This window comes from Suillus subalutaceus (assembly GCF_016647625.1).
Source record: "Suillus subalutaceus strain FC151 chromosome Unknown DFJ58scaffold_32, whole genome shotgun sequence".
Classification (NCBI taxonomy): Eukaryota; Fungi; Basidiomycota; class Agaricomycetes; order Boletales; family Suillaceae; genus Suillus; species Suillus subalutaceus.
The window spans coordinates 199,527-214,034 of record NW_024540281.1 but is presented as its reverse complement, the minus strand read 5'-3'; the positions used below and the strand labels follow the sequence as shown (position 1 = coordinate 214,034).

General features: G+C 49.0%; 2 protein-coding genes across 2 annotated transcripts; one reads left to right on the top strand and one right to left on the bottom strand.

Annotated features, from left to right (window-relative positions):
- Nucleotides 1–691: 691 nt before the first annotated feature.
- DFJ58DRAFT_874529 (uncharacterized protein) lies at nucleotides 692–2,258 on the top strand (the record flags this gene model as incomplete). The annotated part of the gene is made up of 3 exons (XM_041394397.1): nucleotides 692–1,082; nucleotides 1,159–1,665; nucleotides 2,143–2,258. 3 exons carry the CDS (start codon nucleotides 692–694, stop codon nucleotides 2,256–2,258), a joined length of 1,014 nt encoding a protein of 337 aa, XP_041245710.1.
- A 9,061-nt stretch (nucleotides 2,259–11,319) lies between these two features.
- DFJ58DRAFT_839978 (uncharacterized protein) lies at nucleotides 11,320–11,841 on the bottom strand (the record flags this gene model as incomplete). The annotated part of the gene is made up of 1 exon (XM_041392563.1): nucleotides 11,320–11,841. The coding sequence occupies one exon, from the start codon at nucleotides 11,839–11,841 to the stop codon at nucleotides 11,320–11,322; it is 522 nt and encodes a 173-aa protein (XP_041245709.1).
- Between the last annotated feature and the right edge of the window lie 2,667 nt (nucleotides 11,842–14,508).

The window sequence follows — 14,508 nt, the reverse complement described above, 5'->3', positions numbered from 1 at the left end:
CAAGCTATTTAACGTCACGCATGTACCAAACTTTACGTTCACCATGCCCAGCTTCTACTGCTGTGTGTACTCATGTCTCCAGACATAAGTAACAAGGCGGGGCAGCCATTGGCATCGCTATTTTTGGAATCTTTTGCAGCGGAACAATTGAGTTATAATCAACGCGTTTGCCACGACGATGTATTTTACTGGGTTGTTCTGATTTACTAACTGGTATGACTGCGCAACAAGCTCGTTAACAATCAATTTTACTGATGGGCCTTTCATTCAGGGTCTTTGAAACGTAATATGAGTGCAAGAAGCGTGCTTCTAATCATTTACGCCCCAACGAGCCTTGCCGAAAGCATTGAAACAACACTACGACCATTATTGCGCCGGATGAGAAGGAGGCGCAATACCAATCACTTCCTTCCATGATAGTTCTCTTCGTAATGCATTATGGCGTTATTAGGTGTAAGTGCGTCACGATTGCAGGCTGCCAGAAGGCATCATCGCGCCTAGTACTTATTTCGATCAACAGTACTGACATATTTCATGTTCGGGTATCAACTTCGTTCAGGACATTCACCGATTTCTAGCCCTATGCAGCGAATGCACGACTCGCAACAGGGCCTTTATAACTAGGGATTCGAGCCTATGCTTGAATCATCTCCTACCACCCACGTCGAGCGGTACCCACAGGACGACTGATATGGAGTCCGACGAGCACAGGGCTCGTCTCGGGCTGCGTGGACGCACGAACACGGTTCTCCCAATGAAAAATGAAATGTTATCGTGTCTGTCATCGAGGCATCCTCATCATAACCCCAACGAATCGGCCACCAAGCTCCATTGGCCAGGTGGCTCGTACCAGAGTGAGCCCGGTATGCTCAACGCGGTGCATGAGATTACACAGTACAAGCCACAGGTGGACGGCCACGTCCCAGAGATGATCTGGCTCCATCAAGTTGAAGAGACATCCACAGCAAAACTCAGAAGGGAGCTAGAGATTGACGACCCTGCACGACGCAGTCGTATCTTGAACATCCACGTGTCTTGGAAACTTCAGCCGATCACGAAGCTGAGTGGGAAAGAGTTCAGGCGTGCGTTGTGGATAGTGATAATCTGTAGGTGCCGTTCCTTATTGCGCTCATCATTGTCCGTTGACCGCGAAAACAGACCATCGAGTCCTCTGGATCAGTGGCGTTTATCACTATGACGTCAGCCCCAGCAATCTCATGGTTTACCGGGCCCTGAGCAGTTTAATGATGGGTGTCATCAACGACTGGGACTTGTCATCACCTGAAAATGGGTCCGGTGGCCACGGGCGCACAGGAATGATACCATTCATGGCGATGGACCTTCTCACAAAGAAAGCCATCAAGGGCGAAGCGGAGCACATGTACCAGCACATCGCTGAATCGTTCATCTGGGTCCTTATCTGGGTCTGTCTTCAGTATGAGGATGGAAAGCTCCTGAGCAAGGACAGACTACTCGATTGCTGGCTCACAGGAGATGCTTTTAGTTGCCAGGAGATTAAACGTAGCTTCTTACAGTTGGCAATGGAAAATAGAATAAGAGCCCCTCTGCCGCCCCAACCTCTCTGGGAACTCGATCTGTTTCTCCTTACCTTTATCGTCTCGTTCTATGTGGAGGATCGTAACTTTTCCGTATTGGAAAGGGAATGTATGTTTCGGACATGGTTCGTGACGCAGCTGCCATTGTCAATACGGTCTATTATGCACTCGTCAACTAGTACATCCCTTTGACCCCACACCCTTCGTTTGCACACGTTACGTGGCACTACTACTCTATGACACTTTAAATTACGGTTTGCATCATCTGATAGTATACCATAGCCTGTTAGTGTAGTTACCTTATCTTTGTCGTCTTACTGTTAGAGCGAAGACTGAATTATTGGTGGGCCAGAAGGTCCTCTGCTTCATTTCCATCCTCGTACAGCAGATCACGCTGTATACTACGAGCCAAACATCACCTCTCCAACTTGTCACTTAGTAGGGGAGCTCAGAGCAAGTACTTGCGCCGTTGTTCGCTTTCGCCGTTGCCGCGTGAGTGAAAGAAATATTTCAGCTACTTTTATATCGATAGACCGGATTTAATTTTTTTTTTCGTCTTGCCGCTTCTATTTATTTACTTGTGGAGCTGGAGTCTGGACAAACAAAAGAGTCCTGGTACCTTGGTCGGGCGAAATACCTTTGAATGGCAAGGGCGCTCTGCCTAGACACTACCACACCCCAGTAGCTATCAAACAGCAATAGGTGTTGAACTTCCTTTGTCGTCTTGAACCAATGAGGTAGGTACAAGTGCTGTAAAACGGTGCAGTACCTATCCGTGTATGGTAACACGTCGGCATCGTGATGGTGAGCAGCCGTGGGAAACGACGAGCTACTCCAATAATAGGTCATTGTATCTGCCTATCGTAAAAGGCGGGACCCTTTTGTTTATCCAGCTCCACAGCGAAATAATTTAAACTCAAACTACTAAATCCGGAAAGTCAGTACTTGCCTAAAGCTTATATACTTACATGTAGTCTTCCTAGAGTCTGATTTTTTCCTTTCTCGCAGAACCTTCGTAGGGTATTCGGTCATTCGACAGGGCCTTTGTCCTAGCTCCAGCGCCACCAGGTTCTCGGCAAGCCACCTTTTCGTCGTACGCGGTCGGCATTTGCCATTGACACGATGACCAATCTGACAGGGCTAAATTGAATGGCTGGGACGTTATGGTCCTGTCAGATCAGCACTGCACAGTGATCTGTACGAGCATACTCAACCCACGATGCTAGAGTCTCCCTTGCCCTCCCCTTATCATACCTAACCTTAATTTATGATGCACATACGTGTTTCTTGTAGTTTACAAAACGCGGGATCTATTGCTAGTTCGATATTGGTTTAATATGCATGATGTCTATTATATGTGAGGAGACATGACTGAATAAATATCTCAATGGTTAGGTATTATTGAGAGATGGTTCAAGAGGCTAAATGGTGCCGATGAGGTTTAGAGTATTGGCAGGATGACTGTTGTGACGAGTATACGTAACGAGTTAGAATGATTTAGGACAGGGGTAATTTGCTTGACGCACAGGCGCTCGTGATCATGGGCGGCAACAGTGAAAGCAAAAGCAACAGCAGACAGCGGTCTACTCTGACAGCGTGGCTGCATGATACTTACTTTTATGATATGACATGTACAAGTATCGGTATTCGGATAACCAGCAGCGAGTTCTTTGAGGAGCAGGTTTGCCTCATCATGTTGATCTGCATTGAAGAGGGCGACGGCCTTAAATACGTGATGAGGCGGAGTGTATATATACAAGGCAGCTGTAACATACCTTGATCAAGAGCAGGGAATGAATGGTTTTGGAATCTTGCTCCGTGTACATGGATGCAACAGCCTGATCCGCAGAGTCGCCATTACCGCCCACATCCAAATCACTAGGGACAACATCACACCTCTCTTATCCTGTTACTCTCAATACCAGCTCCTGAACCTCCCCATATTCAGTTTCTGGACAAGTCCGCAACGGTCACATCTAACCCAGGACGGAGGTCATGAAACGGAACAACATGAGGCGCATCGAAGCATCCGCCACAGCCGTACTGGGTCCACACATAAGCTGAGTCACGGAGAGCACCGATAGTGTGGACGACTGATGCATCTTCTGCCTCTAATGAGTCCTGCACAGCTATTGGCGCTACTACTGATGGTTGATGTGACTGCGGGCTAGTTTGTGTTATGTTTTACTTTGGGTTAGGAGATGGCAAGGATGAATGGGGCCAGGTAAGATGAGAGAGGTAAAGCTTGAAGCCCTGTATTGGGTATATGCGTCGAATGTATCAATGCGCTGAGCCACTGCTTGATCTTGACTTCGCATTGCGCTCCGTGGTTGATGGTCCATAATGAGACTGCAGGATGCTTTAGGGAGAAGAGTAACGAGCGCGGGAGTTGATGTTTATTAGAAATATGCGAATAGTATGCGGGGAGAGAGAGATAACAAAATCGGCGATGCGCCGAGATGGACAGACAAGAGATACCACTTGTCTCACTCTCATCCCAAACCACTGTTCCATACCGCCTTCCGCCGATAAACTGAACAGAGGTGCGGGGTGCACACAACAGTGAATGACTCCTGGTTGTCCCATGAATTGGTAGGGTGAGCTGAACGCATGTGACAAGGGGATGACCAAAGCATGCATATGGGAACATTAGTAGATGCATGCGGAGATGACATCAAATTTGGAAAACGCAAAGCGCTTGGCTAGTTATAACGTTTAGGTGGTGAAGAAAGATAGAAATTTATTCATGAGTAATAGTATCGCCAAAAGAAAGAATGTCGATGGATAGAGACAACCACACATCCCAATACCAAACATACAGCGCCCCACCTTGCATATATGTAGACCATACCTGCCTGGCGTGAGATGGCATCGATGATGGTCGAGTCCATAACCTAACATGCACTGGCATCATTGGTCAGGTTCATGATTTGAATTTCTAAGCCTGTTTGCTTCGTTTGTGGAGTTCGTCAATGGATCAAGTCCAATATTCATCATTTAGATCAATACTCGGTACATACTAAGTGCTCGCATGTTCCAGTAAGACGATATATCCAATACGTTTGAGCCTGAGGATGTTTGTTTGGCAAAAGCCTTGAATCCAAGCAGCCAATGACCGGATGTATTATAATATTAGTGACACCGAGCGCCCACACTGATCCGGAATGTCACAAATTACTCGTTCTCGCAATTGAACGACCCCTCGACATCTTTCATCCTGCATGCTCTTCCATGCCTCCACCTTTTCTAATCATCCTGCACTCTAGTTTGAAACCGCTTCTTTCATCTTTGCAAGCAACTCCGGAGTCCGGGAGCGTCTCCTTCGTCACAGCCAGCCATGTCCTGATCAGCGTTGGCGTAAATCGCATCTCCGTCGCTAAATTTTCCCATCACCTTATTATCACTACTATTGTTCTCCTTTTTCTTATTCCCTACACCTTCAACGGGACTACATTCTCAGTCCGAGCAGGAAGCGCACCACCTAGAATCAGCCAACATCCCTGTTTAGCAGTGCCGATACAAATGCTGCTGGACTCGAATCACTCGATGTTTCATACGAGATACCAGACCTCTGTGCGAGCTCCATGCCATCCCCAGTCTTCTCTCCACATGTCTTCGAAATCTCCCTCCTCCACCCTCCCCCATCCAGGTGCCTCTTCAACGTTCAACCCTCCCTGGAACTTTCTCTGTCTGACATTGTACCTCCAATGCTCAAGCTCACGGAATCCTCACCGCCATTATCCTTTACCCTGTACCCCCACATCTCTATAAAAGTCCTCCCCGCCCCACTGAAAAAGCAGGTCTACCCGCATCATCCACTCTGAGTGGCGGCCCAGCCCACTCCTTGGGAAACAGGACAAATTTATCGCAAGACAAGATCACCCACTGCAACAGGCGCATGTGCTGCCCGTACCTTTCCTCCGCTTCGCCTTGGGCATGTAAACTCTAGCAACTCTATCTGCATGTTGCTTCGTACACTTTGTTTGAGCCATCAGGAAAGGACATGCAACAATGCCTGTGCGCTTATCTTTGTGTCATACTGAGCACAATTGCTATTTGATATCGTCTATAGGTCTCTTGCGTTTCATGTGCGCACATAAAAATCAAGCATCGCGGGGTCACCTCTTGTTGTAAGCACCCTTCGCTATACGATTGAAGTTAAATCCTGTCAATAAAGTTGGAGTCATGTATAACAGGTAATCATCCTTCCATCTCGTCCATGCGCTCACAACGCTCAAGGTATTTCTCAAGCATTATGACACTGCTCCAGTCATGCCATGTATGCTTCTGGGTCCATCGTCTTTTATCGGGATCAGTGCGGACATCGCTGGGTATATTGAGAGTGCGACGAGATCATGGGCAGATATTGAGGAAGATGAATACATCTGTTCAAACCGTTCCTTCGCCCCAGTGTATAGAGGGACGGCATGATCAGATATATTTACTAGTGTCTGGCCCTTATCAGTTCGATCTGGCTTATTACTTCCGCTGCTCTTCCACCACAACCCGGCTATCAGCAAGGTAGGTCTGGTCATTGTTGTACTTCCATCATAGTAACTATCCCCGCCGTCCGCACAGTTCTCAACAGTGATTTGGGAAAACTCGTCCATTATCAGCCGTACGCTCAGTGTCATGCCTATCGAATAGGAGCAGGAACGAACGAGAAGACGAGTCCAATAAACACCACACAACACTTCGAATACAACGAACGAAAACTCCCGCTCTGCAGAGTACCCACTTCTTACTCCGCAGTTTTGTTGCATGGTCGTCCGAACCATTGGCCAGCACTGTGTCGTTGGGGAAAAGTCTAGGGAGCAGATCCAATTAGTGGGTTTTGATAACTTGAGTGACGTCTTCGCCGGTAGTACTGTCCCCATGGCAGGTGAGGAGCTTTCCCTTACCACTATTATTTACCCATCTGCACAGCCTTCGAAAGTGAGGTGCCGTGCCCCATCACCTTCAGCATAAGTTGAAAACGTTGGACAGGGTGGCTGGACTTGAACCGAGAGCTGCACAGGTGCTGAGCAGGATGGACGAACCCGGACCAAGAATCAGAGAAAGGCTCGACTCGGAGCGAGTGTGTGTGTGCCACTGACAAAGACAACCTATGCTACCGACTAGACAACCTATGCTACCCTGCTGACCAAGCTTCGGAATGGGCCGCTGGGCTCTCCTATGCTATGCTATGCTCGTGGGACCCCTACTCCATGCACCCCCCTAAAAAAACAACCGGTGCTGCCCTCGACGCCACCTAACCTCTCTCCTCGTCCTCCTCCTCATCCTCGCTCTCGACCTCTAGTCCGTCTTCCATCTCATCTGTGTCTCCATCTGCGCTGGCTGCTATCTCATCTGTGTCTCCATCTGCGCTGGCTGCTATCTCATCTTCCACCCTTTCATCCTCCTTGTTCTTCGTCAACCTCTCCTCGTACTTCAACTGGTCCTGTTCTAGCTTGGTACCTGCTTGGGGGACGAATGCTCTTAGTCGTCTCGCGCTGTACTCGCCTTGAAGAAGAACACCTTCTAGTGTCTCGAGGGTGTAGGAATTGAGTATGCGGCTTTGGATTCGTCTTGGGACCGACCATTTGGGGAGGATCTTGCGGTCTGTTTTGAAGGTATAGTTGAGATCGCTTTGATATACTTGTACGAGTTGTCCTTGCTCAAATATGACCTCTCCTGGGGCCCGTTGTAGGAGTTTCTTGTCGAATGCCGCTTTGCGTTTGATGGCATGACGTACGATCTCGTCATATCCATCGAGTCGCTGTTGCTCTACATACGCGATATGTGACAGGGCATCTGTTGGACGAAGCATTGATGAGCTCTCTTTGCGTGGGGTGCGTGGGGTGTTTGCTACGAGGCCGAGTAACAATTCTTTGGGGAAGAACTTCAATGCCGGTAGTAGGCGATTGTTGAGGGCATCTACCGCGTCATCAAGGTGTTTTGGCCATGACTGGGGAAGTTTGTCCCATGATGTGTTCTGTACATCATCTTCACCTACATAGGTCTGGTGCGCATTTGCGCTTCAGAACGTGTAGCAGCAGCTTGTTGGTCCCTTCCACAAGCCCATTGATCCAGGGTGAGTACGCTGCGACTACGTGTAACTTGCTGTTTCGCGATGCGCAAAACGTTTTCACGTCTTCGTTATTGAAGTGCCTGCCTCCATCTGACATGAACGTCTCTGGTGGTGTGAAGCTGCCGAATATGCGCGATAGGCTGTCAATGGTGGTTTTTGCACTTCCTGCGGACTTGTACTTGAAGACCCAAACATGTTGCAAGAAGGTGTCGAGATATACTCCCAGGTTGCTATATCCTCCTTTTCCTTTGGGGAGTGCTAAATAATCGCCTACTAGGAGCTCGAATGGGTGTCTCCTTACGATTGGTTCTAGGAGGGAGTGAATGTGCGCTGGTCCGAAATTTTTACATTTTGGACAATCTCTCACCGCGGTTAGAATTGAGGCGTCGAGTTTTGGGCTCCAGATGCGATCCAGCAATGCAATTTTGATCGCATCTCTTCCCCAATGGCCTCCATTTGCGTGTTCTTTCCTGGCTAATTCTATGGCTTCCGTCCTGGGTATGCATTTGACTCTGGCTCTCGCCCGGGTGGTTGAGCCTCCTTTTATCCTCCATAGCTTGCCTCCATTGATTAGGTGTTGTGATGCTCTGTGACGGGCGCGTGCACGGTCTCGCAGTGAGGAATTACTACTTTGGACGTTTGATATTGCGTTGATAACTTCTAGAAACAGTGGTTCATCAGCGAAGCGAAGCTGCAGTGCCTCAATGTCTGGATCTATGCTTAACACGTTCAGAATGTCATTGGTAAGTCCCGTTCGTGCCTCCCAGTCTTCGCTAACTGTCCATTCACTACCATCTCCTTTGGCTTGTGGTTCTCCTTCCCACTTGCGACTCAACCCATCTGCAACAACATTTAGCTTTCCTGGGACGTGTCATACATCAGTGATATTATATGAAAGGATACCTTCACGCCATCGTGCGTGGGCTACGTTTAGGGTGCCGTTGAGTAGTGTATCCTTGAGGGCATTGCAGTCTGTCTCTACTTCGATGGGTTGTCCCCAAACAATGTTTGAAAACTTATCCAGGCCGAATTTGAGTGCTGCGAACTCCAATAGATACGATTTGTAGCGTTGTTCGGCTAATGATGTGCGTTTGGAGGCGAATCCGATGGGATGTAGCTTCTCTATCCATTTCCCGGTTGGCGTTTGTGTCCGGACTTTCTGCGATAACACAGCTGTGAACCCTTCCAGGCATCCATCTGTGGTAATCACAAAGGGTGATCCGTCATATCAAGGGGCTTGGACAACTGGTCTTGAGGTTATTGCGATTTTGAGGTCTAAAAACGAGTCAGTGTGTTCCTGAGTCCAGTGAGGTTCGAGTTGAAAATTGCTCATAGCTTTCCGATATGATGTCTTGTTATATGGGGCTGTGAGCTGGACCTTGGCGATGAGGTTGCGGAGTGGGTTTTCTCGTTTTGCATATGCTTTGATGAGGGAGTGGTAGTGGCCAGTTAGACCTAAGAATGAGACAAGGTTCAGTGCATTCTTTGGGCGTTGCCAATCGACGATGGCTGTTAGCTTTGAGAGGTCTGGTTGTACTCCCTTTGGTCTGACTGTACTTCTGGCGAATTCTGTCTCCGTTACACAAAGGCTGGTTTTTGCGGGGGCGATCGAGAATTGACATTGTTCAAAGCGGTCAAAGATGGTGTTCAGTTTGGTCATCATGTCCTCGAATGTGTCTGCTGCGCATCCTCCGTCATCCATGAATAATTCCATTAGCGAGCTGAGGAGGAGATCATGGAGGCGTGCTGCTGTCGTCTCGCAAAATGTGGTTGGTGCTCCCGTTATGCCCATTGGCATCCGCTTATACCAGAAGTACCCTCGGCCTTCAACATAGAACACCAGGTACGGTCTCCATTTCTCTGGTACTTGGATTGCATAGAACCCTGCTGTGAAGTCAAACACCGAGAGGTATCTGTGTCCGCTGAGCCATTGTTGTTTGGCCAGTATATCCCCTTGCGGCATTGGCGCTATCTCCATTACCTTGTTGAGCTGTGCGAAGTTTTGCGTGAGTCGCCACTTTCTTGGAGTGTCTTGTGTGGGTTCTGGCGCTGGGGGATCTACTTCCTGCTCTGGGAGGTTGAAGGCTGGTTCTCGTCCTTCCTTTGCGCATTCCATGTTGATTTGGTGTTTGATCTCGTCCCATGTTAGGCCCATTGCTTCATGAGTTTTCTGGGCGATTACCGTTGTAGCTGCACACTTCACAAGTTCTAGTGGGGCTCGTTCAATCATATTGGCCTCTATCATCTCGTCTATTCTGGCATTGAGGAATTTCGACTGTTCTGGGGTGAGCGGTCGTTGGTGGATGCATAAGTTGAAGGTTGCGTTCTCTGGGACATTGAGGTTGAGATATGCAGCATATGCTCCTGGGATTGGAGTGATTTCTTTCAAGGCCAGTGCGAAGCTTTTCACTCGTTTCTGTACGAAGTCTTCTAGTTGTGCGCGCTGTTCTTGTGAGAGGTCGTTGCCGAAAGTGATTAATGATAGGATTTTGGCGACTCTTGCGGGGTTTTCTGGCCATGTGTGTCTGGTGTAGATAGATCGGTCTTCGCACGCTGGTAACTCTGGTAGTTCACCGATTAGGTCGTCTTGTTGGTTGTTGGCCTCCTCATCTAGCGTAACACATATGCTTGGGTTTGTTACTATGGGTGCGGGTGCGTTAATCGGGGGTTCTGTATTCGAGGTGGCTATCAACTGGACTTCCCTGGGGGGGAGTTTATCACTCCCCACTATGCTATCGCGTTGTGTGTCTTTCTCCAGCTTCGGTTCGGCTTGTTTTGCTTCATCATTGGTAAGTCTAACTCGTCTCCAGATTTGCTTGAGGCGCTTCTTATCTTGTTGCCGTGCGCTCATGGGTGTGTGCTTCCATTGGCCCATAGGTTGGTGTGTGGCGTTTTGCGGCTCCTCCGCATTCTCATTAGTTATGCTTCTTACTAGTATGTGTTGGTCTGAGGTGACTTGCCTCGAGGGGGGTGTATTCTTACCCCCCACTAAGATTGCTCGTTGTTTGATATCCGCCGTTAAGCTTATTCCATCTTCGGCTTGCTGCATTGCGTGTGGGTGCGTGACTTGATTCATTAAAGTTGCTGATCGGGAGTTGTTTGCTATCTTCATTGAATCGTTTGTGTAGTCGTGTACGGCCTTGAACGCTTGGAGCATGGGCTTTCCAAACAGGAAGGCCCATCCACCTCCGCTATTGAAAACTTCGAACCGTCCTTCTGTGCGTACTCCGTCGAGTTCGATGATTCCTGACCATTGCGCTTCCGAGGCGACTATGGTTCTGTTCGCCATCCGTAAGTGTTTTATTGATGGGTGGAAGTTGTGCAGCTGGTGCTTAACTTTGTCAAAGATTGATGAGCACATGGCAGGTACCATGGCCCCATCGTCGAAGAGTGCTCGGATCCTGACGAGTTCTCCGTTTGGTCCTTCTAGTTTGATTTGGTGGATGAATGGGACTGCTTCCCCAGTTCCCATTTGCGCCTTATCGAGTGATGCGTGTCCTGCCGTGTACAAGTCAACAATGCTGGTCTCATTTGTTGTGGGAGGTACATATGCGTCATGTGTAACTAAAGGTGCGAGCGGAATCTGGGGGCTTGGATGGGGTGTTTGGTCCTCGTATGGTGCCTCCGTGCATGCGAGGGCATCTGTCCTAGTATGGGTCTCTGCTGTTTGTGGGGTCGGTGTAATGCCCTTGTCTACACCGACCCATCCCCTTTTCCCTCTACCTGTTCTCCTTCTCCAAACTGTTCACCTTCATATGCGTATACAAGTGAGATTGGTGTGGCTGCAAAGCGGTTGAAGGCGCCCAAGACCCTGCTTGAGACTGCTCTCCAGGCAGCTTCTTTCCTTTCTAGACGTGCTGCATCTCCTTGGGGCAACATGCAGTTGCAGCTGTTGTGTCTGTGTGTCCCACATGCAAAGCATTCTCCTGAACATATGGTTGCTGTCCCCGGCTTGAGTGGGTAGCCTGTCTCGTGCGTGACCCGTGCGTTATCTCCCCATTTCGCGTTCCATTGCGCAATTTGAGCTGCGTGCGCTGTGTGGCCTGCTGGAGTATCTGGGTGGTGAGGAAACAGTGTGATGAGGAGCCTGACTTTTGCTTTCAGCTCATCCGTTACGACGACAGGTTGTTGTGGGGCTGCGGTGGTAGCTGGCTGGCGGCTATAGGTGGGTTGCGCGTTCTGGTTAGCTTGGGTTGTGGGTGTCCTTGCGTACATGCTCGCAGTTGTGGGAGCTGTGGGGGGAATTGGTGTACTGATAGCTATCCTGCTCAAATGGCTTTGGAGTGCGTCAACTGGGTTGGGTGCTGGCACACGTTGACGGATGCAAGCAAAGTCCATTCTCAGCGTGTTGAGTTCTTGTGCTTGTCGGTTGTGCTGCTCCTGTTTCTCTACTAGTCTGCTCCCTTTCAAGTCCGTGACCGCCTTCGTAAACTCTGCCCAGTTTGCGTAATCCTCATCTTTGAGGAGGTCTTTGACGATATCTGGTAGCATGCTGCGTACTTGCCATATCATTGATGTGCTCTGTGCAATCCCCGCGCTGGTGGCTAGCTGCAGCGTCTTTGCTGCCCATGCAACGTGCGACCAGCATTCTCTATCATATAGCGTGGTTTTCTTCCCAACCTCCTTACTCTGCAGGACGTGATCTAACAGCTCCTTCTCATATTCCGCTTTCATCTTTTCCACTATCTTGACTGGTGGCCAACGTACTTCAAATGCTGCAACAAATAGCGGCCACGTAGCCTTGTCTGTGGATGGGAGGGCTTTGAACCATACTTCAGCTTGGGAACTGGTGCCTAGGTAATCTCTGAATGCGTCTAGCTTGTCGCCGCTTACGGTTATGGACTGCTGCCTCATTGCCTGGTTGAACGATTTCAGAAAGTCTGCCGGGTTCTCCGATGCACGGCCATCACCGTGAAAAATCTGCGGTGTTTCTGTGGGCATGTTGATATTGGTTTGTGCGACTGTGAAGAGCTTGGCTAAGTCATAATCCGGGATTGCAGAGATGGGTTCAGACGGTTTGATTTTCCCGTGGCTTGGTTGGAAGTTGAGCTGGGGTAGATGAAGGTCTAGTTCTGGGACGTCTAACTCAAAGGCTGGTATGTTGTTCTGGTCGTCGTCTTCGAGACTGCTAAGTGGCAAGCTTTCTGAACGATACGGTGTGTTATGCGAGGATGGGTCAGGTGTGTCGAGTGGGGATGAGGTTGTGGATGAATCTGTAAACCAATCTGACCAGTTGGTTTTTGAGCAAACATTGGTTACTGCGAGTCCTGTTGGGGCTCTGGGTCTTAAACTGCTAGCCATCAGCGTTCCAATGGAAGTCCACGTAAATAGATAGACTGTAGTACAGCCCTTTTTTAATATTTGCAGGTGTTTTCTGAACACCTGCCGTCTAGCTTGGCCTTTTGGGCGTAACGCGACGTAATAAAGCTGTCTTTTACTTCGTTGGCTTCCGAAGTGGGCTGTTGTGTTTCTGACTCGAAGGTTCTCCTTTGTTCCAATTGGTTGGTTGAGGACCGAAACTGCGGCTAAGACTGCGGGCTAGGACTAATGGCTAAGGCAAGTGTGGGTTTAGGTTGAATTCGCTCTGTTCACCACGATGGACAGGGTGGCTGGACTCGAACCGAGAGCTGCACAGGTGCTGAGCAGGATGGACGAACCCGGACCAAGAATCAGAGAAAGGCTCGACTCGGAGCGAGAGTGTGTGTGCCACTGACAAAGACAACCTATGCTACCGACTAGACAACCTATGCTACCCTGCTGACCAAGCTTCGGAATGGGCCGCTGGGCTCTCCTATGCTATGCTATGCTCGTGGGACCCCTACTCCAACGTGAGTATCCTGAATGCATGCAATACGATTAATTACAGTGGATGCTTCCTAGAAGTCCTACTAGCGGTGAACTGTAACGTCCCTGAACCTTGATGCAAATTTGAGGATGCTTTCAGTACAGTTGTCGGTTGTTATACTTAGCCCATGTAGCGAGTCTTTCGTACCAATCGGTCTACGAATATATATGCTCCTCGCAAGCGGATATAACATCACTTCGCGGGAGCTTGTATTGCAATGGCCACTGATGCGCATCCTCGAGGAAGTGGTGGACGCTCGACACTTACATGTCCAGCTCCCATGCATAACCTATCGATCCAACTTATCGGTCGCGACCATCTTGTTGTGAGTCTGCACAGAAAGACAAGTATCCAGCGTACTAACAGCATTTGGTGGTGTGATGTAGTCCAGTCCATTATCACACGAGAATTGATTATCGGGGTGAGGCTTTTCATTTTGTATACTTACCTCGACGTGGGCATGGACAAATGAACAAATGAATCGTGGTGAGCTTGGCTTCACCTGCTTGACCATTTATTGAACTCTGCCATGCTCAATCTCATCAACCATAATCGCAGATGGATCTGAAAACCTAGTTCACTCGGGGTATCAATCTCTTGGAAGGTAGCGTGATGATAAATGCTCTCCCGGCACGAGGTGTGAGATTTTTGAAATGATCCATACAACTACAGTACCTCTAGTGTCCTGATGTCTATCAAGTGGCTAATAGAAGCCATGTCTTTAACCTGTGCAATGATGTCATAATCTGTGGCGATCCTCTTGAATTCTCCGTCGCGCTGCCGCGCTAGCAAAAACGCACTAAAAGGCTGTCCAATGCGAACTACCAAACGTAATGCTCGTGAATGAGAATTCGAATAAACCGGGTCGTTTTCTGCAGCGCGTGAATCGTGTAATGGAGATGACATGGTCCAATCTGCCACGCTCTGCATATCGTCTGCAGGGTCATGCAACTCAAGAAGGTCGCGACTCCATGGACGGACAAGCAAGATCGTCTGCCAGGCGGGCGGTGGCCTTATAGGTGAGAACGGGGTGAACT